This window comes from Podarcis liolepis (genome assembly GCF_965112155.1).
Source record: "Podarcis liolepis genome assembly, chromosome: Z".
In the NCBI taxonomy this organism is placed as follows: domain Eukaryota; kingdom Metazoa; phylum Chordata; class Lepidosauria; order Squamata; family Lacertidae; genus Podarcis; species Podarcis liolepis.
This window is the reverse complement of record NC_139570.1, coordinates 10,388,080-10,413,713: the sequence shown is the minus strand read 5'-3', so window position 1 is coordinate 10,413,713 and position 25,634 is coordinate 10,388,080. Positions and strand designations below refer to the sequence as shown.

The following is a 25,634-nucleotide window of genomic DNA, read 5'->3' as shown; positions in this document are numbered from 1 at the left end:
CACTTGCACTGTCTCACCTGCAGATGTAAAGGAGAAATAGAGCTGAGTGTCCTCAGCATACTGATGACAACGTACTCCAAACCTCTGGATAACCCCACCCAGTGGTTTCATGTAGAGGTTAAACAATGTGGGCGATAGGATTGAGTCCCGCAGAACCCCACATTGAAGGTTCCACAGGGCTGAAAAGCATTCCCCAAGTACAGTGGTACCTTGGGTTAAGTACTTAATTCGTTCAGGAGGTCTGTTCTTAACCTGAGACTGTTCTTAACCTGAAGCACCACTTTAGCTAATGGGGCCTCCTGCTGCTGCCGCGCCACTGGAGCACAATTTCTGTTCTCATCCTGAAGCAAAGTTCTTAACCCGAGGTACTATTTCTGGGTTAGCGGAGTCTGTAACCTGAAGCGTATGTAACCTGAAGCGTATGTAACCCGAGGTACCACGGTAATTAATTCTTCCGTGGTGAACATTTGTGCAATCTCTCCCCTTTATGGTAAAAAATGGAACTAGAATTGCAACAATAATTTTAAGACTCAACTATTTCTAAGCACATCAGAGTACAGTGGTACCTCGGATTACAGACGCTTCAGGTTACGGACTCCGCTAACCCAGAAATAGTACCTTGGATTAAGAACTTTGCTTCAGGATGAGAACAGAAATTGTGCGATGGCGGCAGCGGGAGGCCACATTAGCTAAAGTGGTGCTTCAGGTTAAGAAGAGTTTCAGGTTAAGAACGGACCTCCAGAATGAATTAAGTTCTTAACCTCAGGTACCACTGTACTAGCAGATAAATAAGTACTGCTCCGGTGGGAAGGTAAATGGCGTTTCTGTGCACTGCTTTGGTTTTGCCAGAAGCGGCTGAATTTTTTTTAGGATGTCAAAGTTGTTGAGCCTGGAGATCACAGGGAAAAATACCATATTTTTTGCACCATAACACTCACTTTTTTCCTCCTAAAAAGTAAGGGGAAATGTCTGTGCGTGTTATGGAGGGAATGCCTACAGGTGGCATGCCTACGGATTTTCCTCCTCTAAAAACTATGTGCGTGTTATGGTCAGGTGCGTGTTATAGAGCGAAAAATACGGTACCTGTGAAGAGGACATTACAGGGGGCATTATTATATAGTGGTGTGTGACCACTCGCTCCAGAACCTTGCCCAGGAAAGTGGGCTAAGCAACTGGCCAGCACATTGCAACAAACAGAAATATGCAAGTAATATTATACCACCCACTTTATAAGAAGCACAATGAACTTTTTTATTGGCAAAACTGATTAACAATATTTTCTGTGGCCATCACATTAACTAGTCAGTAGTTAGGCCTTCCCTGTCCAGATAGGGGCGTAGCTGGGCAAGTAACAGCCTCTGGGAACAACCATCCATGTAGGACTGGAACCCCTGTTTTTACTTTTTACTTTGTTGTATCACCAGAAACGGTGGTTTTTATCCATGTATTTTTATTTTGTTTTGTTTTATTTGGGGTTGGGATGGTTGTTGAGTGGGGTGGGGATTGGTTTTGTTTTGGGGTAATTGTTTCTTTGCTTTTATATTTTGTAAATGGAGGCGAGTATGAGGCCTGGGATTCCTACTGTGGAGGGGCGAGGGAGGTATGGTGGTGGGGGCAGATGTCATAGGCGAAGGGGATCGAGATATGGATATGCTCGTACCCCTTCCAATCTGCGCCCCATCCCGAGAGACGAGGGTAGGGTGAGCAAGGATTACTCACCTCCATCACTGGTGTTGTGCAATGCCAGGTCTATAGGCAACAAAACCGCCACCCTGCGAGATTTCATCATCTCGCAGGGGGTCGACCTGGCTTGCGTGACGGAGACCTGGGTGCGCGAAGGGGATACTGTTACCTTACGAGAGATGGCGCCCCCAGGTTTTTCCGTCCTCCACCAGTCACGGACTGTGGGCCGGGGGGGAGGGGTGGCACTATTAATCCGGGAAGATTGTTCTTTCAGGGCTCTACCACCACCATCGATCCCCGGCATTGAATGTGTTGGCCTAGTGTGGGGCTCCGAGGTGAGCTTGGCTGTCTGGCTGGTGTACCGGCCACCTAGCGCACCAGCAGCCACCCTGTCAGGCCTGCTGGAAGCGGTGGCCGGCTGGGCCTTGGAGTTCCCTAACCTATTGGTATTGGGGGACTTCAACATCCATGCCGATGCCACTCCCTCCTCACAGGCTCTGGACCTGGTGTCTTCCATGGTGACACTAGGGCTCTCCCAGTTTGTTTCGGGCCCCACACATCAAGCAGGCCACACGCTGGATTTGATCTTTGGCGTCGGTATAGATGTGATCATGTTTCCTTCGATGAAGGTGCCATGGTCTGATCACTACGCTCTGAAAGCCAGGATTGACGTTCCACCCCCACCCTGCTTAGGTGGTGAGCCGATTTGGGCTCGCCCGCGGAGGCTGATGGACCCTGATAGATTCCGTCAAGCCTTGTGGGACCTTTCTCCCCCTGGCGACTCATTGACTGAGCTTGTTGAGGGCTGGAATACCCAGCTCCTGGCAGCCATCAATGAGATCGCACCTAAACGCCCTCTGCGACCCCGCAGAAACCGGGCTCCCTGGTTTACTGAGGAGCTCCGGAAAATGAAGCGGGACCTCAGACGGCTAGAGCGAGTATGGCGGGGTGCCCGTGACGGAGCCTCAAGAACATCTTATAGGGTTTTTATGAAAACCTACGAGATGGCAGTGAAGGCCGCTAAGAAGTCCTACTTCTCGGCCTCCATTGCATCCGCTAGCTCTCGCCCGGCACAATTATTTAGTATAATTCGGTCTTTAACGTCCCTCGAAGGACAGCCAAATTTAAATAACAATTTGACACACAGCTGTGAGGCATTTGCGAGCTTTTTTGCGGAGAAGGTCCTGTCGCTCCGCCATGACCTCCCTGCCAATTTGGATACAATAAAGGAACTGGAGGCCCCTCGACTGTCCTCGGGTCCAGTATTGGACCACTTTGACCGGATATCCCCAGCCGATGTGGACAGACTCCTCTGAGCTGGAAAGCCCACCACTTGTCCTCTCGACCCGTGCCCGTCTTGGCTGATTAGAGCGTGTCCAGACGAGGTGCGGGCCCCCCTGGGGGATATCATCAATTTGTCCCTTGGCACCGGGACATTCCCAGGGGAACTGAAGGAGGCAGTGGTGCGTCCGCTCTTAAAGAAAACACCATTAGATCCCTTAGATCTATCCAATTACCGCCCAGTTTCAAATCTTCCATTCCTGGGTAAGGTGATTGAGAGAGCGGTTGCTGAACAGCTTGGTAGGTTTCTGGATGAAACATCGGCTCTGGATCCATTCCAGTCCGGCTTCCGCGCTGGTCATGGGACCGAGACGGCTCTGGTCGCCCTAACAGATGATCTTCGTAGACAGCTGGATCGAGGCGGGTCGGGGCTGCTGATTCTTCTAGATCTGTCAGCAGCTTTCGACATGGTTGATCACGAACTTCTGGACCACCGCCTCGCCGACGTGGGGATCCAGGGCACAGTCCTTCAATGGCTGCGCTCGTTTCTCTCTGGTCGGGGACAGAGGGTGGCGCTTGGGGGGGAACTGTCATCCCGCCACTCCTTGGTGTGTGGAGTACCTCAGGGTGCGATTCTCTCCCCGATGCTTTTTAACATCTTTATGCGCCCCCTCGCCCAGCTTGTCCGGAGTTTTGGGCTGGGCTGCCATCAGTATGCTGATGACACCCAACTCTATCTGTTGATGGATGGCCATCCTGACTCGGCCCCAGACATACTGATCAGATGCTTGGAAGCTGTGGCTGGATGGTTACGTGGGAGCCGGTTGAAGTTAAATCCTTCGAAGACAGAGGTCCTCTGGCTGGGACGGGACGATATGGGATTGAGGGGGCAACTCCCATCTCTTGCGGGGGTGCAATTAGTGCCAGCACCGTCCGTTAAGAGTTTGGGTGTAATCTTCGATACCTCCCTCTCCATGGAGGCGCAGATTGCAGCTATAACAAAGGCGGCATTTTTTCATCTCCGCCAAGCTAAGCAGTTGGCTCCTTACCTCTCTCGCCCTGACCTAGCCACTGTGATCCACGCGACGGTCACCTCCAGACTGGATTATTGTAACTCGCTCTACGTGGGGCTGCCCTTGAGACTGACCCAGAAACTCCAGCGGGTGCAGAATGCCGCAGCGAGACTCCTTACGGGGTCTTCGCTGCGGGATCACATTCATCCGGTGCTATACCAGCTGCACTGGCTCCCGGTGGAGTGCAGGATCAGGTTTAAGGTGCTGGTTTTAACCTTCAAAGCCCTACACGGCCTAGGACCCTCGTATCTACGGGACCGCCTCTCCTGGTATGCCCCACAGAGGAACTTACGGTCCTCAAATAAAAACATCTTGAAGGTCCCAGGCCACAGAGTGGTTAGGCTGGCCTCAACTAGAGCCAGGGCTTTTTCGGCTGCGGCTCCAACCTGGTGGAACGCTCTGTCACAAGAGACAAGGGCCCTGCAGGACTTGACATCTTTCCGCAGGGCCTGCAAGACAGAGCTGTTCCACCAGGCCTTTGGTTAGGGCACAGCCTGACTCCCTCCTTTGGCAATCTTTACAATACTTTAGTTTATGGTTGCCATCAATTTTGATTTTAATTAATTTTTATGATGTTTTTATAATGTTGCACAGTTTTAGTGTTGTTAGCCGCCCTGAGCCCGGCTTCGGCTGGGGAGGGCGGGATATAAATAAAATTTATTATTATTATTATTATTATTATTATTATCACCCACCCCCAGTTCAGACTCACTCAAGAAAGATACCATGGTTGATGGTATCAAAAGCCGCTGAGAGGTCGAGAGCAATTAACAGAGACATGTTTCCCTTCTCTCTCTCTCTCTCTCTCTCTCTCTCTCTCTCTCTCTCCAAAGGTCATCATACAAGGCGACCAAAGCAGTTTCTGTGCCAAAACCAGGCCTAAACCCTGTTCCAGGAAATCAATTTCTTCCAAAAGCACCTGGATCTGGTACGCGACCACTCGCTCCAGATCCCTGCCCAGGAAAAGGGGCTAAGAAACTGGGCGGCACATTGCAACAAACGGAAATATGCAAGTAAAATTATACCACCTAGTTTATAAGAAGCACAATTAACTGTTTTAATGGCAAAACTGATTAACAATATTTCCTGTGGCTCTCATCCAGTTCATCACGGAGGCAAGACACTGGTCCAGCACTTCCACTGTCTCACCTGCAGATGTAAAGGAGAACTACAGCGGAGTGTCATCATTATACTGCTGACAACGTACTCCAAACCTCTGGATAACCCCACCCAGTGGTTTCATGTAGACGTTAAGGAACATGGGGGATAGGATTGAGCCCTGCGGAACCCCACACTGAAGGTTCCATGGGGCTGAAAAGCATTCCCCAAGTAATTAATTCTTCCGTGGAGAACATTTGTGCGAGAACTCCCCCTTATGGTAAAAAATGGAACTAGAATTGCAACAATAATTTTAAGAGTCAACTATTTTTAAGCACATCAAAGTACTAGTAGATAAATAAGTACCCCTCCAGCGGGAAGGTAAATGGTGGTTCCGTGCACTGCTCTGGTTTCGTCAGAAGCGGCTTAGTCATGCTGGCCAAATCACCTGGAAAAACTGTCTGAGAACAAACGCCAGCTCCTGGGCTTGTAAAGCGAGTTGTGTGCCGCAATCCCAGAGTCGTTCGCGACTGGACTTAACTGTCAGGGGTCCTCTACCTTTTTTATTTTTCACACCATTTCATGGCATTTACACAGTCCTAGTAAAGGGACTGTCCTATTTCGGATTTTAGAATTCTTCTAAAGTGTTAACCTTTATTCTTGTTGTGAGAAAATAAACATGTGGCTATAGCGCTGTCTTTCACTATGTGAAGCATGGATATAGCCAGGATTTGGGAGAGGGGGGCAGCCAAAGATGCTGAATTTTTTTTAGGATGTCAAAGTTGTTGAGCTTTACACATTCAGAATGATTTTCCGTAGCCAAATTCCTTTTTTGGTGCAGCCTGGGCAGGAGCACTCACCATACAGAAAAAGAGGTCAGAATAGGCCAATATATATGTATATATATAAATTCTCAAAGCTCTTAACTTGGCTTAAGACTGTCCTATAACCTAGCCAGATGTTCAACTGAGAATCAATCACAGTCAGTCCATCGAATATGAGAGGCACCTGTGTTTAGGCTCCTTATTCCAGGACTTCTAACAAGTTCCCACGCAACTCACAAGCTAATGCTAAAGAGACTATATCACACCACCACGGGAACAAGCCAACTTCAAATCAGGAACCAGCATAGTAACCAGGCAAGAAAGGACCTGCCAGTTGTGGTTCTCTCAGTTTCTCACTTTTCCAATCTTAAATGCAGTCCTCCACATTTTGCAGGAAATTTCATTAAAACAAAACTCATGAAAATGCATCAGTACTTTAGTGTGAAGTTTCTCTAATAAACACATTTTTGCATGCAGTGTTCACTTATGTACACATGTTTGCAAGCAACTTCCCCAGATGTAATGCAGTTTTGTATATTATTTTTACCAATATATCCATTTTGATGCACACTTCTTCAATTCAAAGAAGTGCAACTCACTGTTTTAATTGCAAAACAGATTTCATTTCATTTCATTTCATTTATTTATTTATTGAATGAATTTATATACTCCCCTATACCTGGGGGTCCCAGGGCAGTTCAAGGAATAAATTCAAGATATAAAAGCTCAAAATATATAATAAAAAGAAAAACAACAACTCAATAGCGCCCCCCACAAAAAAACACATTTTAAAAGCGCACAGTATGTAAATCAGATCAACGAAAGGCCTAGTTAAAAAGGAATGTTTTTGCCTGGCACCTAAAGGTGTATAATGAAGGTGCCAGGCGAACTTCCCTGGGGACAGGGAGCCACTGCAGATAAGGCCCCGTTCTTGTGTTGCCACCCTCTGGACCTCTCAAAGGGGAGGCACACAAAGGAGGGTCTCAGAAGATGATCTCAGGGTGTGGGTAGGTTCATATGGAAAGAGGCGGTCCTTGAGGTATTGTGGTCCTGAGCCGTTGAAGGCTTTATAGGTCAAAACCAGCACTTTGAATTTGGCCTGGAAACTCATTGGTAGCCAGTGCAATCGGACCACGATGGGTGTAATATATTCAAACCGTCTTGCTTAGTGAACAACCTAGCCGCTGTATTCTGCACCAGCTGAAGTTTCCAAACCATCTTCAGAGGCAGCTTCACCTCTAACACATTGCAGTAATCTAACCAAGAGGTTACCAGAGCATAGACAACAGTAGTTAGGCCATCTCTGTCCAGATAGGGGCGTAGCTGGGCCACCAGCCAAAGCTGATGGAAGGAACTCCAGGCCACTGAGGCCACCTGAGCCTCAAGTGACAGCAAAAGACCCAGGAGGACCCACAAGCTGTGAACCTGCTCCTTCAGAGGAAGTGTAACCCCATCAAGAGCAGGCGACCTCCCAGCCATCTGGTCTGGGGAACCACCCACTAACAGTGCCCCAGTCTTACAGGGATTGAGCTTCAGTTTGTTGGCTCTCACCCAGTCCATTACCAAGGCAAGGCACTTCCACTGGCAAGACATTACCAAGGTCCAGCACTTGCTCTGTCTCACCTGCAGATGTAAAGGAGAAATAGAGCTGAGTGTCCTCAGCATACTGATGACAACGTACTCCAAACCTCTGGATAACCCCACCCAGTGGTTTCGTGTAGAGGTTAAACATTGTGGGGGATAGGATTGAGCCCTGCGGAACCCCACATTGAAGGTTCCACAGGGCTGAAAAGCATTCCCCAAGTACAGTGGTACCTTGGGTTAAGTACTTAATTCATTCAGGAGGTCTGTTCTTAACCTGAGACTGTTCTTAACCTGAAGCACCACTTTAGCTAATGGGGCCTCCTGCTGCTGCCGCGCCACTGGAGCACAATTTCTGTTCTCATCCTGAAGCAAAGTTCTTAACCCGAGGTACTATTTCTGGGTTAGCGGAGTCTGTAACCTGAAGCGTATGTAACCTGAAGCGTATGTAACCCGAGGTACCACGGTAATTAATTCTTCCGTGGTGAACATTTGTGCAATCTCTCCCCTTTATGGTAAAAAATGGAACTAGAATTGCAACAATAATTTTAAGACTCAACTATTTCTAAGCACATCAGAGTACAGTGGTACCTCGGATTACAGACGCTTCAGGTTACGGACTCCGCTAACCCAGAAATAGTACCTTGGATTAAGAACTTTGCTTCAGGATGAGAACAGAAATTGTGCGATGGCGGCAGCGGGAGGCCACATTAGCTAAAGTGGTGCTTCAGGTTAAGAAGAGTTTCAGGTTAAGAACGGACCTCCAGAATGAATTAAGTTCTTAACCTCAGGTACCACTGTACTAGCAGATAAATAAGTACTGCTCCGGTGGGAAGGTAAATGGCGTTTCTGTGCACTGCTTTGGTTTTGCCAGAAGCGGCTGAATTTTTTTTAGGATGTCAAAGTTGTTGAGCCTGGAGATCACAGGGAAAAATACCATATTTTTTGCACCATAACACTCACTTTTTTCCTCCTAAAAAGTAAGGGGAAATGTCTGTGCGTGTTATGGAGGGAATGCCTACAGGTGGCATGCCTACGGATTTTCCTCCTCTAAAAACTATGTGCGTGTTATGGTCAGGTGCGTGTTATAGAGCGAAAAATACGGTACCTGTGAAGAGGACATTACAGGGGGCATTATTATATAGTGGTGTGTGACCACTCGCTCCAGAACCTTGCCCAGGAAAGTGGGCTAAGCAACTGGCCAGCACATTGCAACAAACAGAAATATGCAAGTAATATTATACCACCCACTTTATAAGAAGCACAATGAACTTTTTTATTGGCAAAACTGATTAACAATATTTTCTGTGGCCATCACATTAACTAGTCAGTAGTTAGGCCTTCCCTGTCCAGATAGGGGCGTAGCTGGGCAAGTAACAGCCTCTGGGAACAACCATCCATGTAGGACTGGAACCCCTGTTTTTACTTTTTACTTTGTTGTATCACCAGAAACGGTGGTTTTTATCCATGTATTTTTATTTTGTTTTGTTTTATTTGGGGTTGGGATGGTTGTTGAGTGGGGTGGGGATTGGTTTTGTTTTGGGGTAATTGTTTCTTTGCTTTTATATTTTGTAAATGGAGGCGAGTATGAGGCCTGGGATTCCTACTGTGGAGGGGCGAGGGAGGTATGGTGGTGGGGGCAGATGTCATAGGCGAAGGGGATCGAGATATGGATATGCTCGTACCCCTTCCAATCTGCGCCCCATCCCGAGAGACGAGGGTAGGGTGAGCAAGGATTACTCACCTCCATCACTGGTGTTGTGCAATGCCAGGTCTATAGGCAACAAAACCGCCACCCTGCGAGATTTCATCATCTCGCAGGGGGTCGACCTGGCTTGCGTGACGGAGACCTGGGTGCGCGAAGGGGATACTGTTACCTTACGAGAGATGGCGCCCCCAGGTTTTTCCGTCCTCCACCAGTCACGGACTGTGGGCCGGGGGGGAGGGGTGGCACTATTAATCCGGGAAGATTGTTCTTTCAGGGCTCTACCACCACCATCGATCCCCGGCATTGAATGTGTTGGCCTAGTGTGGGGCTCCGAGGTGAGCTTGGCTGTCTGGCTGGTGTACCGGCCACCTAGCGCACCAGCAGCCACCCTGTCAGGCCTGCTGGAAGCGGTGGCCGGCTGGGCCTTGGAGTTCCCTAACCTATTGGTATTGGGGGACTTCAACATCCATGCCGATGCCACTCCCTCCTCACAGGCTCTGGACCTGGTGTCTTCCATGGTGACACTAGGGCTCTCCCAGTTTGTTTCGGGCCCCACACATCAAGCAGGCCACACGCTGGATTTGATCTTTGGCGTCGGTATAGATGTGATCATGTTTCCTTCGATGAAGGTGCCATGGTCTGATCACTACGCTCTGAAAGCCAGGATTGACGTTCCACCCCCACCCTGCTTAGGTGGTGAGCCGATTTGGGCTCGCCCGCGGAGGCTGATGGACCCTGATAGATTCCGTCAAGCCTTGTGGGACCTTTCTCCCCCTGGCGACTCATTGACTGAGCTTGTTGAGGGCTGGAATACCCAGCTCCTGGCAGCCATCAATGAGATCGCACCTAAACGCCCTCTGCGACCCCGCAGAAACCGGGCTCCCTGGTTTACTGAGGAGCTCCGGAAAATGAAGCGGGACCTCAGACGGCTAGAGCGAGTATGGCGGGGTGCCCGTGACGGAGCCTCAAGAACATCTTATAGGGTTTTTATGAAAACCTACGAGATGGCAGTGAAGGCCGCTAAGAAGTCCTACTTCTCGGCCTCCATTGCATCCGCTAGCTCTCGCCCGGCACAATTATTTAGTATAATTCGGTCTTTAACGTCCCTCGAAGGACAGCCAAATTTAAATAACAATTTGACACACAGCTGTGAGGCATTTGCGAGCTTTTTTGCGGAGAAGGTCCTGTCGCTCCGCCATGACCTCCCTGCCAATTTGGATACAATAAAGGAACTGGAGGCCCCTCGACTGTCCTCGGGTCCAGTATTGGACCACTTTGACCGGATATCCCCAGCCGATGTGGACAGACTCCTCTGAGCTGGAAAGCCCACCACTTGTCCTCTCGACCCGTGCCCGTCTTGGCTGATTAGAGCGTGTCCAGACGAGGTGCGGGCCCCCCTGGGGGATATCATCAATTTGTCCCTTGGCACCGGGACATTCCCAGGGGAACTGAAGGAGGCAGTGGTGCGTCCGCTCTTAAAGAAAACACCATTAGATCCCTTAGATCTATCCAATTACCGCCCAGTTTCAAATCTTCCATTCCTGGGTAAGGTGATTGAGAGAGCGGTTGCTGAACAGCTTGGTAGGTTTCTGGATGAAACATCGGCTCTGGATCCATTCCAGTCCGGCTTCCGCGCTGGTCATGGGACCGAGACGGCTCTGGTCGCCCTAACAGATGATCTTCGTAGACAGCTGGATCGAGGCGGGTCGGGGCTGCTGATTCTTCTAGATCTGTCAGCAGCTTTCGACATGGTTGATCACGAACTTCTGGACCACCGCCTCGCCGACGTGGGGATCCAGGGCACAGTCCTTCAATGGCTGCGCTCGTTTCTCTCTGGTCGGGGACAGAGGGTGGCGCTTGGGGGGGAACTGTCATCCCGCCACTCCTTGGTGTGTGGAGTACCTCAGGGTGCGATTCTCTCCCCGATGCTTTTTAACATCTTTATGCGCCCCCTCGCCCAGCTTGTCCGGAGTTTTGGGCTGGGCTGCCATCAGTATGCTGATGACACCCAACTCTATCTGTTGATGGATGGCCATCCTGACTCGGCCCCAGACATACTGATCAGATGCTTGGAAGCTGTGGCTGGATGGTTACGTGGGAGCCGGTTGAAGTTAAATCCTTCGAAGACAGAGGTCCTCTGGCTGGGACGGGACGATATGGGATTGAGGGGGCAACTCCCATCTCTTGCGGGGGTGCAATTAGTGCCAGCACCGTCCGTTAAGAGTTTGGGTGTAATCTTCGATACCTCCCTCTCCATGGAGGCGCAGATTGCAGCTATAACAAAGGCGGCATTTTTTCATCTCCGCCAAGCTAAGCAGTTGGCTCCTTACCTCTCTCGCCCTGACCTAGCCACTGTGATCCACGTGACGGTCACCTCCAGACTGGATTATTGTAACTCGCTCTACGTGGGGCTGCCCTTGAGACTGACCCAGAAACTCCAGCGGGTGCAGAATGCCGCAGCGAGACTCCTTACGGGGTCTTCGCTGCGGGATCACATTCATCCGGTGCTATACCAGCTGCACTGGCTCCCGGTGGAGTGCAGGATCAGGTTTAAGGTGCTGGTTTTAACCTTCAAAGCCCTACACGGCCTAGGACCCTCGTATCTACGGGACCGCCTCTCCTGGTATGCCCCACAGAGGAACTTACGGTCCTCAAATAAAAACATCTTGAAGGTCCCAGGCCACAGAGTGGTTAGGCTGGCCTCAACTAGAGCCAGGGCTTTTTCGGCTGCGGCTCCAACCTGGTGGAACGCTCTGTCACAAGAGACAAGGGCCCTGCAGGACTTGACATCTTTCCGCAGGGCCTGCAAGACAGAGCTGTTCCACCAGGCCTTTGGTTAGGGCACAGCCTGACTCCCTCCTTTGGCAATCTTTACAATACTTTAGTTTATGGTTGCCATCAATTTTGATTTTAATTAATTTTTATGATGTTTTTATAATGTTGCACAGTTTTAGTGTTGTTAGCCGCCCTGAGCCCGGCTTCGGCTGGGGAGGGCGGGATATAAATAAAATTTATTATTATTATTATTATTATTATTATTATCACCCACCCCCAGTTCAGACTCACTCAAGAAAGATACCATGGTTGATGGTATCAAAAGCCGCTGAGAGGTCGAGAGCAATTAACAGAGACATGTTTCCCTTCTCTCTCTCTCTCTCTCTCTCTCTCTCTCTCTCTCTCTCCAAAGGTCATCATACAAGGCGACCAAAGCAGTTTCTGTGCCAAAACCAGGCCTAAACCCTGTTCCAGGAAATCAATTTCTTCCAAAAGCACCTGGATCTGGTACGCGACCACTCGCTCCAGATCCCTGCCCAGGAAAAGGGGCTAAGAAACTGGGCGGCACATTGCAACAAACGGAAATATGCAAGTAAAATTATACCACCTAGTTTATAAGAAGCACAATTAACTGTTTTAATGGCAAAACTGATTAACAATATTTCCTGTGGCTCTCATCCAGTTCATCACGGAGGCAAGACACTGGTCCAGCACTTCCACTGTCTCACCTGCAGATGTAAAGGAGAACTACAGCGGAGTGTCATCATTATACTGCTGACAACGTACTCCAAACCTCTGGATAACCCCACCCAGTGGTTTCATGTAGACGTTAAGGAACATGGGGGATAGGATTGAGCCCTGCGGAACCCCACACTGAAGGTTCCATGGGGCTGAAAAGCATTCCCCAAGTAATTAATTCTTCCGTGGAGAACATTTGTGCGAGAACTCCCCCTTATGGTAAAAAATGGAACTAGAATTGCAACAATAATTTTAAGAGTCAACTATTTTTAAGCACATCAAAGTACTAGTAGATAAATAAGTACCCCTCCAGCGGGAAGGTAAATGGTGGTTCCGTGCACTGCTCTGGTTTCGTCAGAAGCGGCTTAGTCATGCTGGCCAAATCACCTGGAAAAACTGTCTGAGAACAAACGCCAGCTCCTGGGCTTGTAAAGCGAGTTGTGTGCCGCAATCCCAGAGTCGTTCGCGACTGGACTTAACTGTCAGGGGTCCTCTACCTTTTTTATTTTTCACACCATTTCATGGCATTTACACAGTCCTAGTAAAGGGACTGTCCTATTTCGGATTTTAGAATTCTTCTAAAGTGTTAACCTTTATTCTTGTTGTGAGAAAATAAACATGTGGCTATAGCGCTGTCTTTCACTATGTGAAGCATGGATATAGCCAGGATTTGGGAGAGGGGGGCAGCCAAAGATGCTGAATTTTTTTTAGGATGTCAAAGTTGTTGAGCTTTACACATTCAGAATGATTTTCCGTAGCCAAATTCCTTTTTTGGTGCAGCCTGGGCAGGAGCACTCACCATACAGAAAAAGAGGTCAGAATAGGCCAATATATATGTATATATATAAATTCTCAAAGCTCTTAACTTGGCTTAAGACTGTCCTATAACCTAGCCAGATGTTCAACTGAGAATCAATCACAGTCAGTCCATCGAATATGAGAGGCACCTGTGTTTAGGCTCCTTATTCCAGGACTTCTAACAAGTTCCCACGCAACTCACAAGCTAATGCTAAAGAGACTATATCACACCACCACGGGAACAAGCCAACTTCAAATCAGGAACCAGCATAGTAACCAGGCAAGAAAGGACCTGCCAGTTGTGGTTCTCTCAGTTTCTCACTTTTCCAATCTTAAATGCAGTCCTCCACATTTTGCAGGAAATTTCATTAAAACAAAACTCATGAAAATGCATCAGTACTTTAGTGTGAAGTTTCTCTAATAAACACATTTTTGCATGCAGTGTTCACTTATGTACACATGTTTGCAAGCAACTTCCCCAGATGTAATGCAGTTTTGTATATTATTTTTACCAATATATCCATTTTGATGCACACTTCTTCAATTCAAAGAAGTGCAACTCACTGTTTTAATTGCAAAACAGATTTCATTTCATTTCATTTCATTTATTTATTTATTGAATGAATTTATATACTCCCCTATACCTGGGGGTCCCAGGGCAGTTCAAGGAATAAATTCAAGATATAAAAGCTCAAAATATATAATAAAAAGAAAAACAACAACTCAATAGCGCCCCCCACAAAAAAACACATTTTAAAAGCGCACAGTATGTAAATCAGATCAACGAAAGGCCTAGTTAAAAAGGAATGTTTTTGCCTGGCACCTAAAGGTGTATAATGAAGGTGCCAGGCGAACTTCCCTGGGGACAGGGAGCCACTGCAGATAAGGCCCCGTTCTTGTGTTGCCACCCTCTGGACCTCTCAAAGGGGAGGCACACAAAGGAGGGTCTCAGAAGATGATCTCAGGGTGTGGGTAGGTTCATATGGAAAGAGGCGGTCCTTGAGGTATTGTGGTCCTGAGCCGTTGAAGGCTTTATAGGTCAAAACCAGCACTTTGAATTTGGCCTGGAAACTCATTGGTAGCCAGTGCAATCGGACCACGATGGGTGTAATATATTCAAACCGTCTTGCTTAGTGAACAACCTAGCCGCTGTATTCTGCACCAGCTGAAGTTTCCAAACCATCTTCAGAGGCAGCTTCACCTCTAACACATTGCAGTAATCTAACCAAGAGGTTACCAGAGCATAGACAACAGTAGTTAGGCCATCTCTGTCCAGATAGGGGCGTAGCTGGGCCACCAGCCAAAGCTGATGGAAGGAACTCCAGGCCACTGAGGCCACCTGAGCCTCAAGTGACAGCAAAAGACCCAGGAGGACCCACAAGCTGTGAACCTGCTCCTTCAGAGGAAGTGTAACCCCATCAAGAGCAGGCGACCTCCCAGCCATCTGGTCTGGGGAACCACCCACTAACAGTGCCCCAGTCTTACAGGGATTGAGCTTCAGTTTGTTGGCTCTCACCCAGTCCATTACCAAGGCAAGGCACTTCCACTGGCAAGACATTACCAAGGTCCAGCACTTGCTCTGTCTCACCTGCAGATGTAAAGGAGAAATAGAGCTGAGTGTCCTCAGCATACTGATGACAACGTACTCCAAACCTCTGGATAACCCCACCCAGTGGTTTCGTGTAGAGGTTAAACATTGTGGGGGATAGGATTGAGCCCTGCGGAACCCCACATTGAAGGTTCCACAGGGCTGAAAAGCATTCCCCAAGTACAGTGGTACCTTGGGTTAAGTACTTAATTCATTCAGGAGGTCTGTTCTTAACCTGAGACTGTTCTTAACCTGAAGCACCACTTTAGCTAATGGGGCCTCCTGCTGCCGCCGCACCGCTGGAGCACAATTTCTGTTCTCACCCTGAAGCAAAGTTCTTAACCCGAGGTACTATTTCTGGGTTAGCAGAGTCTGTAACCTGAAGCGTCTGTAATCTGAGGTACCACTGTAATTAATTCTTCCGTGGTGAACATTTGTGCAATCTCTCCCCTTTATGGTAAAAAATGGAACTAGAATTGCAACAATAATTTTAAGACTCAACTATTTCTAAGCACATCAGAGTACAGTGGTACCTCAGATTACAGACGCTTCAGGTTACAGACTCCGCTAACCCAGAAATAGTACCTTGGATTAAGAACTTTGCTTCAGGATGAGAACAGAAATTGTGTGATGGCGGCAGCGGGAGGCCCCATTAGCTAAAGTGGTGCTTCAGGTTAAGAAGAGTTTCAGGTTAAGAACGGACCTCCAGAACGAATTAAGTTCTTAACCTCAGGTACCACTGTACTAGCAGATAAATAAGTACTGCTCCGGTGGGAAGGTAAATGGCGTTTCTGTGCACTGCTTTGGTTTCGCCAGAAGCGGCTGAATTTTTTTTAGGATGTCAAAGTTGAGCCTGGAGATCACAGGGAAAAATACCTGTGAAGAGGACATTACAGGGGGCATTATTATATAGTGGTGTGTGACCACTTGCTCCAGAACCTTGCCCAGGAAAGTGGGCTAAGCAACTGGCCGGCACATTGCAACAAACAGAAATATGCAAATAATATTATACCACCCAGTTTATAAGAAGCACAATGAACTGTTTTAATGGCAAAACTGATTAACAATATTTCCTGTGGCCATCACATTAACTAGTCAGTAGTTAGGCCTTCCCTGTCCAGATAGGGGCGTAGCTGGCAAGTCATAGCCCCTGGGAACAACCATCCATGAAGGACTGGAACCGCTGTGGCAAAGCGGTGCCACCAACCCCCAGTTCAGACTCACTCAAGAAGGATACCATGGTTGATGGTATCAAAAGCTGCTGAGAGGTCGAGAGCAATTAACAGAGACATGTTTCCCTTCTCTCTCTCTCTCTCTCTCTCTCTCTCTCTCTCTCTCTCTCTCTCTCTCCCCCCCCCCCCAAAGTTCATCATACAGGGCGACCAAAGCAGTTTCTGTGCCAAAACCAGGCCTAAACCCTGTTCCAGGAAATCAGTCTTCCAAAAGAACCTGGATCTGGTACGCGACCACTCGCTCCAGATCTTTGCCCAGGAAAAGGGGCTAAGAAACTGGGCGGCACATTGCAACAAACGGAAATATGAAAGTAAAATTATACCACCCAGTTTATAAGAAGCGCAATTAACTGTTTTAATGGCAAAACTGATTAACAATATTTCCTGTGGGTCTCATCCAGTCCATCACCGAGGCAGGACACTGGTCCAGCACTTCCACTGTCTCACCTGCAGGTGTAAAGGAGAACTAGAGCGGAGTGTCATCAGCATACTGCTGACAACGTACTCCAAACCTCTGGATAACCCCACCCAGTGGTTTCATGTAGACGTTAAGCAACATGGGGGATAGGATTGAGCCCTGCGGAACACCACATTGAAGGTTCCATGGGGCTGAAAAGCATTCCCCAAGTAATTAATTCTTCCGTGGAGAACATTTGTGCAAGAACTCCCCCTTATGGTAAAAAATAGAACTAGAATTGCAACAATAATTTTAAGACTCAAAATAAAAAAATTCCTTCCAGTAGCACCTTAAAGACCAACTAAGTTAGTTCTTGGTATGAGCTTTCGTGTGCATGCACACTTCTTCAGATACACACGAAAGCTCATACCAAGATCTAACTTAGTTGGTCTTTAAGGTGCTACTGGAAGGAATTTTTTTATTTTGACTATGGCAGACCAACACGGCTACCTATCTTTAAGACTCAACTATTTTTAAGCACATCAAAGTACTAGTAGATAAATAAGTACCCCTCCAGCGGGAAGGTAAATGGTGGTTCCGTGCACTGCTCTGGTTTCGTCAGAAGCGGCTTAGTCATGCTGGCCAAATCACCTGGAAAAACTGTCTGAGAACAAACGCCAGCTCCTGGGCTTGTAAAGCGAGTTGTGTGCCGCAATCCCAGAGTCGTTCGCGACAGGACTTAACTGTCAGGGGTCCTCTACCTTTTTTATTTTTCACACCATTTCATGGCATTTACACAGTCCTAGTAAGGGGACTGTCCTATTTTGGATTTTAGAATTCAGTGGTACCCCGCAAGACGAATGCCTCGCAAGACGGAAAACCCGCAAGACGAAAGGGTTTTCTGTTTTGGAGGCGCTTCGCAAGACGAATTTCCCTATGGGCTTGCATCGCAAGACGAAAGCCCATAGGGAAATGCTGGCCCATAGGACCTCTTCTGAAGGCCGGCGGGGGGCAAAAGTATTTGCTCCCCCCCGCCTGCCTTCCCCCCCCCCGCCTGCCCCGGGCGATCTTAAAATGCTGGCGGGCGGGAGCGAAGCGTTCGCTGCTGACCCCCAGCATTTTAAAATCTCCAAGGGACAGCAGAGAAGTCTCTGTCCCGGGAAGGTTTTAAAATGCTGGGGGTCGGGAGCGAAGCGCTGCCAACCCCCAGCATTTTAAGGTCTCCCCGTGTCCCGGGAAGGTTTTAAAATGCTGGGGGTCGGCAGCGCTTCGCTCCCGACCCCTAGCATTTTAAAACGCTGTTCCGAAGGGGGGGCGGGGACACCTACCCCAGCCGCCCCACTTCGGAAAGCTGTTCCGAAGTGGGGAGGGGGGGCGGGGACACCTGCCCCAGCCGCCCCACTTCGGAAAGCTGTTCCGAAGTGGGGCGGGGGGGCGGGGACACCTGCCCCAGCCGCCCCACTTCGGAAAGCTGTTCCGAAGTGGTGAGGGGGGGCGGGGACACCCGCCCCAGCCGCCCCACTTCGGAACGTTGTTCCGAAGCGGGGAGGGGGGGCGGGGACACCTGCCCCAGCCGCCCCACTTCGGAAAGCTGTTCCGAAGCGGGGAGGGGGGGCGGGGACACCTGCCCCAGCCGCCCCACTTCGGAAAGCTGTTCCGAAGCGGGGAGGGGGGGCGGGGACACCTGCCCCAGCCGCCCCACTTCGGAAAGCTGTTCCGAAGCGGGGAGGGGGGGCGGGGACACCTGCCCCAGCCGCCCCACTTCGGAAAGCTGTTCCGAAGCGGGGAGGGGGGGCGGGGACACCTGCCCCAGCCGCCCCACTTCGGAAAGCTGTTCCGAAGCGGGGCGGGGGGCGGGAACACCTTCTGAAGGCGGGCAGGGGGCGAAAGTCTTTGTCCCCCCTGCCTGCCTTCCCAGGGGCTTTTAAATCGCCCCGGACAGCGGAGAAGTCCTCCGCTGTCCGGGGCGATTTTAAAATGCCGCCCGCCAGCATTTTAAGATCGCCCCGGACAGCGGAGAAGTCCTCCGCTGTCCCGGGGTTTTTTAAAATGCTGGGGGTGGGAAGAAAAGCCCTTGTCCCCCCCCCCAGCCTTCAGAAGAGGTCCGGGGACAGACTGTCCCCGGACCTGGTCTGAAGGCGGTTTCCCTAGGAACGCATTAATTGATTTTCAATGCATTCCTATGGGAAACCGTGCATCGCAAGACGAAAAAACCGCAAGACGAAGAGACTTGCGGAACGAATTAATTTCGTCTTGCGAGGCACCACTGTTCTTCTAAAGTGTTAACCTTTATTCTTGTTGTGAGAAAATAAACATGTGGCTATAGCGCTGTCTTTCACTATGTGAAGCATGGATATAGCCAGGATTTGGGAGGGGGGGGGCAGCCAAAGATGCTGAATTTTTTTTAGGATGTCAAGGTTGTTGAGCTTTACACATTCAGAATGCTTTTCCGTAGCCAAATTCCTTTTTTGGTGCAGCCTGGGCAGGAGCACTCACCATACAGAAAAAGAGGTCGCAATAGGCCAATATATATGTATATATATAAATTCTCAAAGCTCTTAACTTGGCTTAAGACTGTCCTATGACCTAGCCAGATGTTCAACTGAGAATCAATCACAGTCAGTCCATCGAATATGAGAGGCACCTGTGTTTAGGCTCCTTATTCCAGGACTTCTAACAAGTTCCCACGCAACTCACAAGCTAATGCTAAAGAGACTATATCACACCACCACGGGAACAAGCCAACTTCAAATCAGGAACCAGCATAGTAACCAGGCAAGAAAGGACCTGCCAGTTGTGGTTCTCTCAGTTTCTCACTTTTCCAATCTTAAATGCAGTCCTCCACATTTTGCAGGAAATTTCATTAAAACAAAACTCATGAAAATGCATCAGTACTTTAGTGTGAAGTTTCTCTAATAAACACATTTTTGCATGCAGTGTTCACTTATGTACACATGTTTGCAAGCAACTTCCCCAAATGTAATGCAGTTTTGTATATTATTTTTACCAATATATTCATTTTGATGCACACTTCTTCAATTCAAAGAAGTGCAACTCACTGTTTTAATTGCAAAACAGATATCATTTCATTTCATTTATTTATTTATTGAATGAATTTATATACTGCCCTATACCTGGGGGTCCCAGGGCAGTTCAAGGAATAAATTCAAGATATAAAAGCTCAAAATATATAATAAAAAGAAAAACAACAACTCAATAGCGCCCTCCACCACAAAAAAACACATCTTAAAAGGGCACAGTATGTAAATCAGATCAACGAAAGGCCTAGTTAAAAAGGAATGTTTTTGCCTGGCACCTAAAGGTGTATAATGAAGGTGCCAGGCGAACTTCCCTGGGGACAGGGAGCCACTGCAGATAAGGCCCCGTTCTTGTGCTGCCACTCTCTGGACCTCTCAAGGGGGAGGCACACAAAGGAGGGTCTCAGAAGATGATCTCAGGGTGTGGGTAGGTTCATATGGAAAGAGGCGGTCCTTGAGGTATTGTGGTCCTGAGCCGTTGAAGGCTTTATAGGTCAAAACCAGCACTTTGAATTTGACCTGGAAACTCATTGGTAGCCAGTGCAATCGGACCACGATCGGAGTAATATATTCAAACCGTCTTGCTTAGTGAACAACCTAGCCGCTGTATTCTGCACCAGCTGAAGTTTCCAAACCATCCTCAGGGGCAGCTTCACCTCTAACACATTGCAGTAATCTAACCAAGAGGTTACCAGAGCATAGACAACAGTAGTTAGGCCATCCCTGTCCAGATAGGGGCGTAGCTGGGCCACCAGCCCAAGCTGATGGAAGGAACTCCAGGCCACTGAGGCCACCTGAGCCTCAAGTGACAGCAAAAGACCCAGGAGGACCCACAAGCTGTGAACCTGCTCCTTCAGAGGAAGTATAACCCCATCAAGAGCAGGCGACCTCCCAGCCATCTGGTCTAGGGAACCACCCACTAACAGTGACCCAGTCTAATCTGGATTGAGCTTCAATTTGTTGGCTCTCACCCAGTCCATTACCAAGGCAAGACCCTGGTCCAGCACTTCCACTGTCTCACCTGCAGGTGTAAAGGAGAAGTAGAGCGGAGTGTCATCAGCATACTGCTGACAGCGTACTCCAAACCTCTGGTTTCATGTAGAGGTTAAACAACATGGGAGATAGGACTCAGCCCTGCGGAAGCCCAACCTGAAGTTCCACGGGGTTGAAAAGCATTCCCCAAGTACAGTGGTACCTCTGGTTGCATACGGGATCCATTCTGGAGCCTTGTTCGCAACCGGAGCAGAACGCAACCTGCATCTGCGCGTCTCTGGGTCGCGATTCACCACTTCTAAGCATGTTCGTGATGTCATTTTGAGCATCTGCGCATGCGCGAACGGTGAAACACGGAAGTAACCCGTTCCGGTACTTCTGGGTCACCGCAGGACGCAACCTGAAAAGATTTAACCCCAAGTGTCTTTAACCTGAGGTATGACTGTAATTAATTCTCCCATGGTGAACATTTGTGCAAGGACTCCCCCCTATGGTAAAAAATGGAAATAGAATTGCCACAATAATTTTAAGACTCAACTATTTTTAAGCACATCAAAGTACAGTGGTACCTCGGATTACAGACGCTTCAGGTTACAGACTCCGCTAACCCAGAAATAGTACCTCGGGTTAAGAACTTTGCTTCAGGATGAGAACAGAAATCACGCAGTGGTGGTGCGGCAGCAGCAGGAGGCCCCATTAGCTAAAGTGGTACCTCAGGTTAAGAACAGTTACAGGTTAAGAATGGACCTCCAGAATGAATTACATTCTTAACCTTAGGTACCACTGTACTAGCAGATAAATAAGTACTGCTCTGGTGGGAAGGTAAATGGTGTTCCCGTGCACTGCTCTGGTTTCGTCAGAAGCGGCTTAGTCATGCTGGCCACATGACCCGGAAAAACTCTGAGGACAAATGCTGGCTTCCTCAGCCCATAGAGCGAGATGAGCGAGGCAACCCCAGAGTCGTTCGCGACTGGACTTAACTGTCAGGGGTCCTCTACCTTTTTCCTTTCTTTCACACTATTTCATGGCATTTACACAGTCCTAGTAAAGGCACTGTCCGAATACGGATTTTAGAATTCTTCTAAAGTGTTAACCTTTATTCTTGGTGTGACAAAATAAAACATGTGGCTATAGCTCTTTCTTTCACTTTCCTGGGTATAGTCAGGATTTTTGTGGGGGGGGGGGCGGCGGCCAAAGTTGCTGAATTTTTTTTAGGATGTCAAAGTTGTTGAGCTTGGAGATCAGAGGGGGAAATACCTGTGAAGAGGACATTACAGGGGGCATTATTATATAGTTTCATTATCTTTTATATTTATTTACTAAATTCCAACTTTTCCCCTGAGGGAACTCAAGCATAGAAAAAGCTATCATAAAAAAAAAAATATTAATAGAATTAAAACTATATACATATGTAAAATCTGTTTTGTATTTTGGTTCTGGAACAACCTGGCCACCAAATTCTGCACCAGCGGAAGTTTCCAAACCATCCTCAGAGGCAGCTTCACCTCTAACACATTGCAGTAATCTAGCCAAGAGGTTACCAGAGCATAGACAACAGTATAGTATATACTGTATATACATTATATACTGTATATACAGTATACACTGTATATACTGTATATACAGTATATACAGAGCATAGACAACAACTTCTGTTTCAGTGTATCTGAAGAAGTGTGCATGCACACGAAAGCTCATACCAAGAACTAACTTAGTTGGTCTTTAAGGTGCTACTGGAAGTTTTTTTTTTTTATTTTGACTATGGCAGACCAACACGGCTACCTATCTGTAAATAGACAACAGTAGTTAGGCCATCCCTGTCCAGATAGGGGCGTAGCTGGGCCACCAGCCCAGGCTGATGGAAGGTGCTCTGAGCCACTGAGGCCACCTGAGCCTCGCAAAGGATCCAGGAGTACCCCCAAGCTGTGAACCTGCTCCTTCAGAGGAAGTGTAACCCCATCAAGAGCAGGCGATCTCCCAGCCATCTGGTCTAGGGAACCACCCACTAACAGTGCTTCAGTCTAATCTGGATTGAGCTTCAGTTTGGTGGCTCTCATCCAGTCCATTACTGAGGCAGGACACTGGTCCAGCACTTCCACTGTCTCACCTGCAGATGTAAAGGAGAACTAGAGCGGAGTGTCATCAGCATACTGCTGACAACATACTCCAAACCTCCAGATAACCCCACCCAGCGGTTTCATGTAGAGGTTAAACAACATGGGGGATAGGATTGAGCCCTGTGGAACCCCACATTGAAAGTTCCACGGGGTTGAAAAGCATTCCCCAAGCACAGTGGTACCTCTGGTTGCGAACGGGATCCGTTCCGGAGCCCTATTCACAACCGGAGCAGAACGCAACCCACGTCTGCGCATCTCTGGGTCGCGATTCAGCGCTTCTGTGCATGTGCGTGATGTCATTTTCAGCATCTGCGCATGCATGAATGGGAAAACCTGGAAATAACCCGTTCCGGTACTTCTGGGTTACTGCAGCACGCAATCTGAAAAGATTTAACCTGAAGTGTCTTTAATCCAAGGGATGACTGTAATTAATTCTCCCATGGTGAACATTGGTGCAAGCACTCCCCCTTATGGTTAAAAATGGAAACAGAATTGCCACAATAATTTTAAGACTCAACTATTTTTAAGCACATCAAAGTACTAGTAGATAAATAGGTACTGCTCCAGCGGGAAGGTAAATGGCGGTTCCGTGCACTGCTCTGGTTTCATCAGAAGCCGCTTAGTCATGCTGGCCACATGACCCGGAAACACTGTCTGAGGACAAACGCCAGCTCCCTTGGCCAGTAAAGCGAGATGAGCACCGCAACCCCAGAGTCGTCTGCAACTGCACTTAACCGTCAGGGGTCCTTTGCCTTTTTTTTTTCTTTCCCACTATTTCATGGCATTTACACAGGCCGAGTAAAGGGACTGTCTGAATACGGATTTTAGAATTCTTCTAAAGTGTTAACCTTTATTCTTGGTGTGACAAAATAAAGGTTTGGCTATAGCTCTGTCTTTCACTATGTGAAGCATGGATATAGCCAGGATTATTATTTTTTTGGGGGGGGGGGATGGCAGCCAAAGTTGCTGAATTTTTTTAGGATGTCAAAGTTGTTGAGCTTGGAGATCACAGGGGAAAATACCTGAGAAGAGGACATTACAGATGGCATTATTATATAGTTTCAGTATCTTTTATATTTATTTTTTAAATTGCACCTTTTCCCCTGACGGAGCTCAAGCACAGAAAAAGCTATCATTAAAAAGCAATTAAAATATTAATAAAATTAAAACTATATACATATGTAAAATCTGTTTTGTATTTTAGTCCTGGAACTACCTGGCCACCAGATTCTGCACGGGGTTGAAAAGCATTCCCCAAGTAACGCCCTCTGGGAACAACCACCCAAGTAGGACTGGAACCACTGCAAAGCGGTGCCACCAACCCCCAGTTCAGAGTCACTCAAGGAAGATACCATGGCTGATGGTATTGAAAGCGCTAAGTGGTCGAGAACAATTAACAGGGACATGTTTCCTTTCTCTCTCTCTCTCCAAAGGTGACCAAAGCAGTTTCTGTGCCAAATCCAGGCCTAAACCCTGATCCAGGAAATCAGTCTCTTCCAAAAGCGCCTGGATCTGGTGTGCAAACACTCGCTCCAGATCCTTGCCCAGGAAAGGGACTAAGCAACGGGCCGGCACATTGCAACAAACGGAAATATGCAAGTAAAATTATACCACCCAGTTTATAAGAAGCGCAATTACGATAACTGTTTTAATGGCAAAACTGATTAACAATATTTCCTGTGGCCATCACATTAACTAGTCAAAATAAAAAAAAATCCTTCCAGTAGCACCTTAAAGACCAACTAAGTTAGATCTTGGTATGAGCTTTCGTGTGCATGCACACTTCTTCAGATACACGTGTATCTGAAGAAGTGTGCATGCACACGAAAGCTCATACCAAGATCTAACTTAGTTGGTCTTTAAGGTGCTACTGGAAGGATTTTTTTTATTTTGACTATGGCAGACCAACACGGCTACCTATCTGTAACATTAACTAGTCAGTTTCACATTGCAGCGTTGGAAGCAATCCGCAAGAAACTTAAGCAGTTAAGACAGAAGCACAAAAGCAGTAACAGCAAGATGTCCTGCTGTCAAGAGCAACTGATGGGAGCGTGAGGAAAGGGCCACGCAGAGCCAACGATCAAGCCCACTTCAGGTACGCTGGAAGGAGGTTAAGCTAACCAGCGCCTAAGCAGGATAAGCTCTCAAAGGCAATAACTCGTTCCCTGCGGGCACTGATTCCCACCCCTCTACCTGTCCTGCCGGCAAAGCGTTTGTTTACCTTTGAGGAGTTTGCGAAAGGTTTCCTTGTCCAGCTCCCGAACACTCCTGGCCATCGCTTCCACCTCTGCGGGTATCCGAGCCCCCAGAAAGCTGACCCTGCCGAGGTTAGTCTCGAGTCCCGAGTGCTGGTAATGGGGTAACAGGGCCTTCGCAATCGCAGCCATGGCAGCAGGAACTCCAAGGCTTTGCAAAAACGGGGAAGAAAAAAAAATGCAGGCCCGGCTGTCAAGTCACGTGACTCTCCTCTTCCCGGGGAACGTTCTATTTCATTCGAGCGCCCCCTAATGGCCCAAAGTCCGAAATGAAGGATGGGAGAAAGCTTGTTCTGGAGCGCAGAATTCGAACCAATGGCAAGGAAGGAGATTCCGACGAAACATCAGGAATAACTTTCTGTCAGTAAGAGCTGTTTGACGGTGCAACAGACTCCCAAGAGAGGCGGTAGCCTCTGCTTCCTTGTAGGTTGGATGCCATCTGTCCTGGATGCTTT

At 48.2% G+C, this 25,634-nt stretch overlaps 1 protein-coding gene across 1 annotated transcript in view; it reads right to left on the bottom strand.

The window, feature by feature from the left end:
- COMMD5 (COMM domain containing 5) overlaps nt 1–25,372 on the bottom strand; it is a 55,638-nt gene extending 30,266 nt beyond the window's left edge. The window contains exon 1 of the mRNA XM_083486617.1: nt 25,146–25,372. Within this exon, the coding sequence (XP_083342743.1) occupies nt 25,146–25,311 (166 nt within the window). The 5' untranslated portion in view covers nt 25,312–25,372. The remainder of the gene's footprint in view (nt 1–25,145) is intronic.
- Between the last annotated feature and the right edge of the window lie 262 nt (nt 25,373–25,634).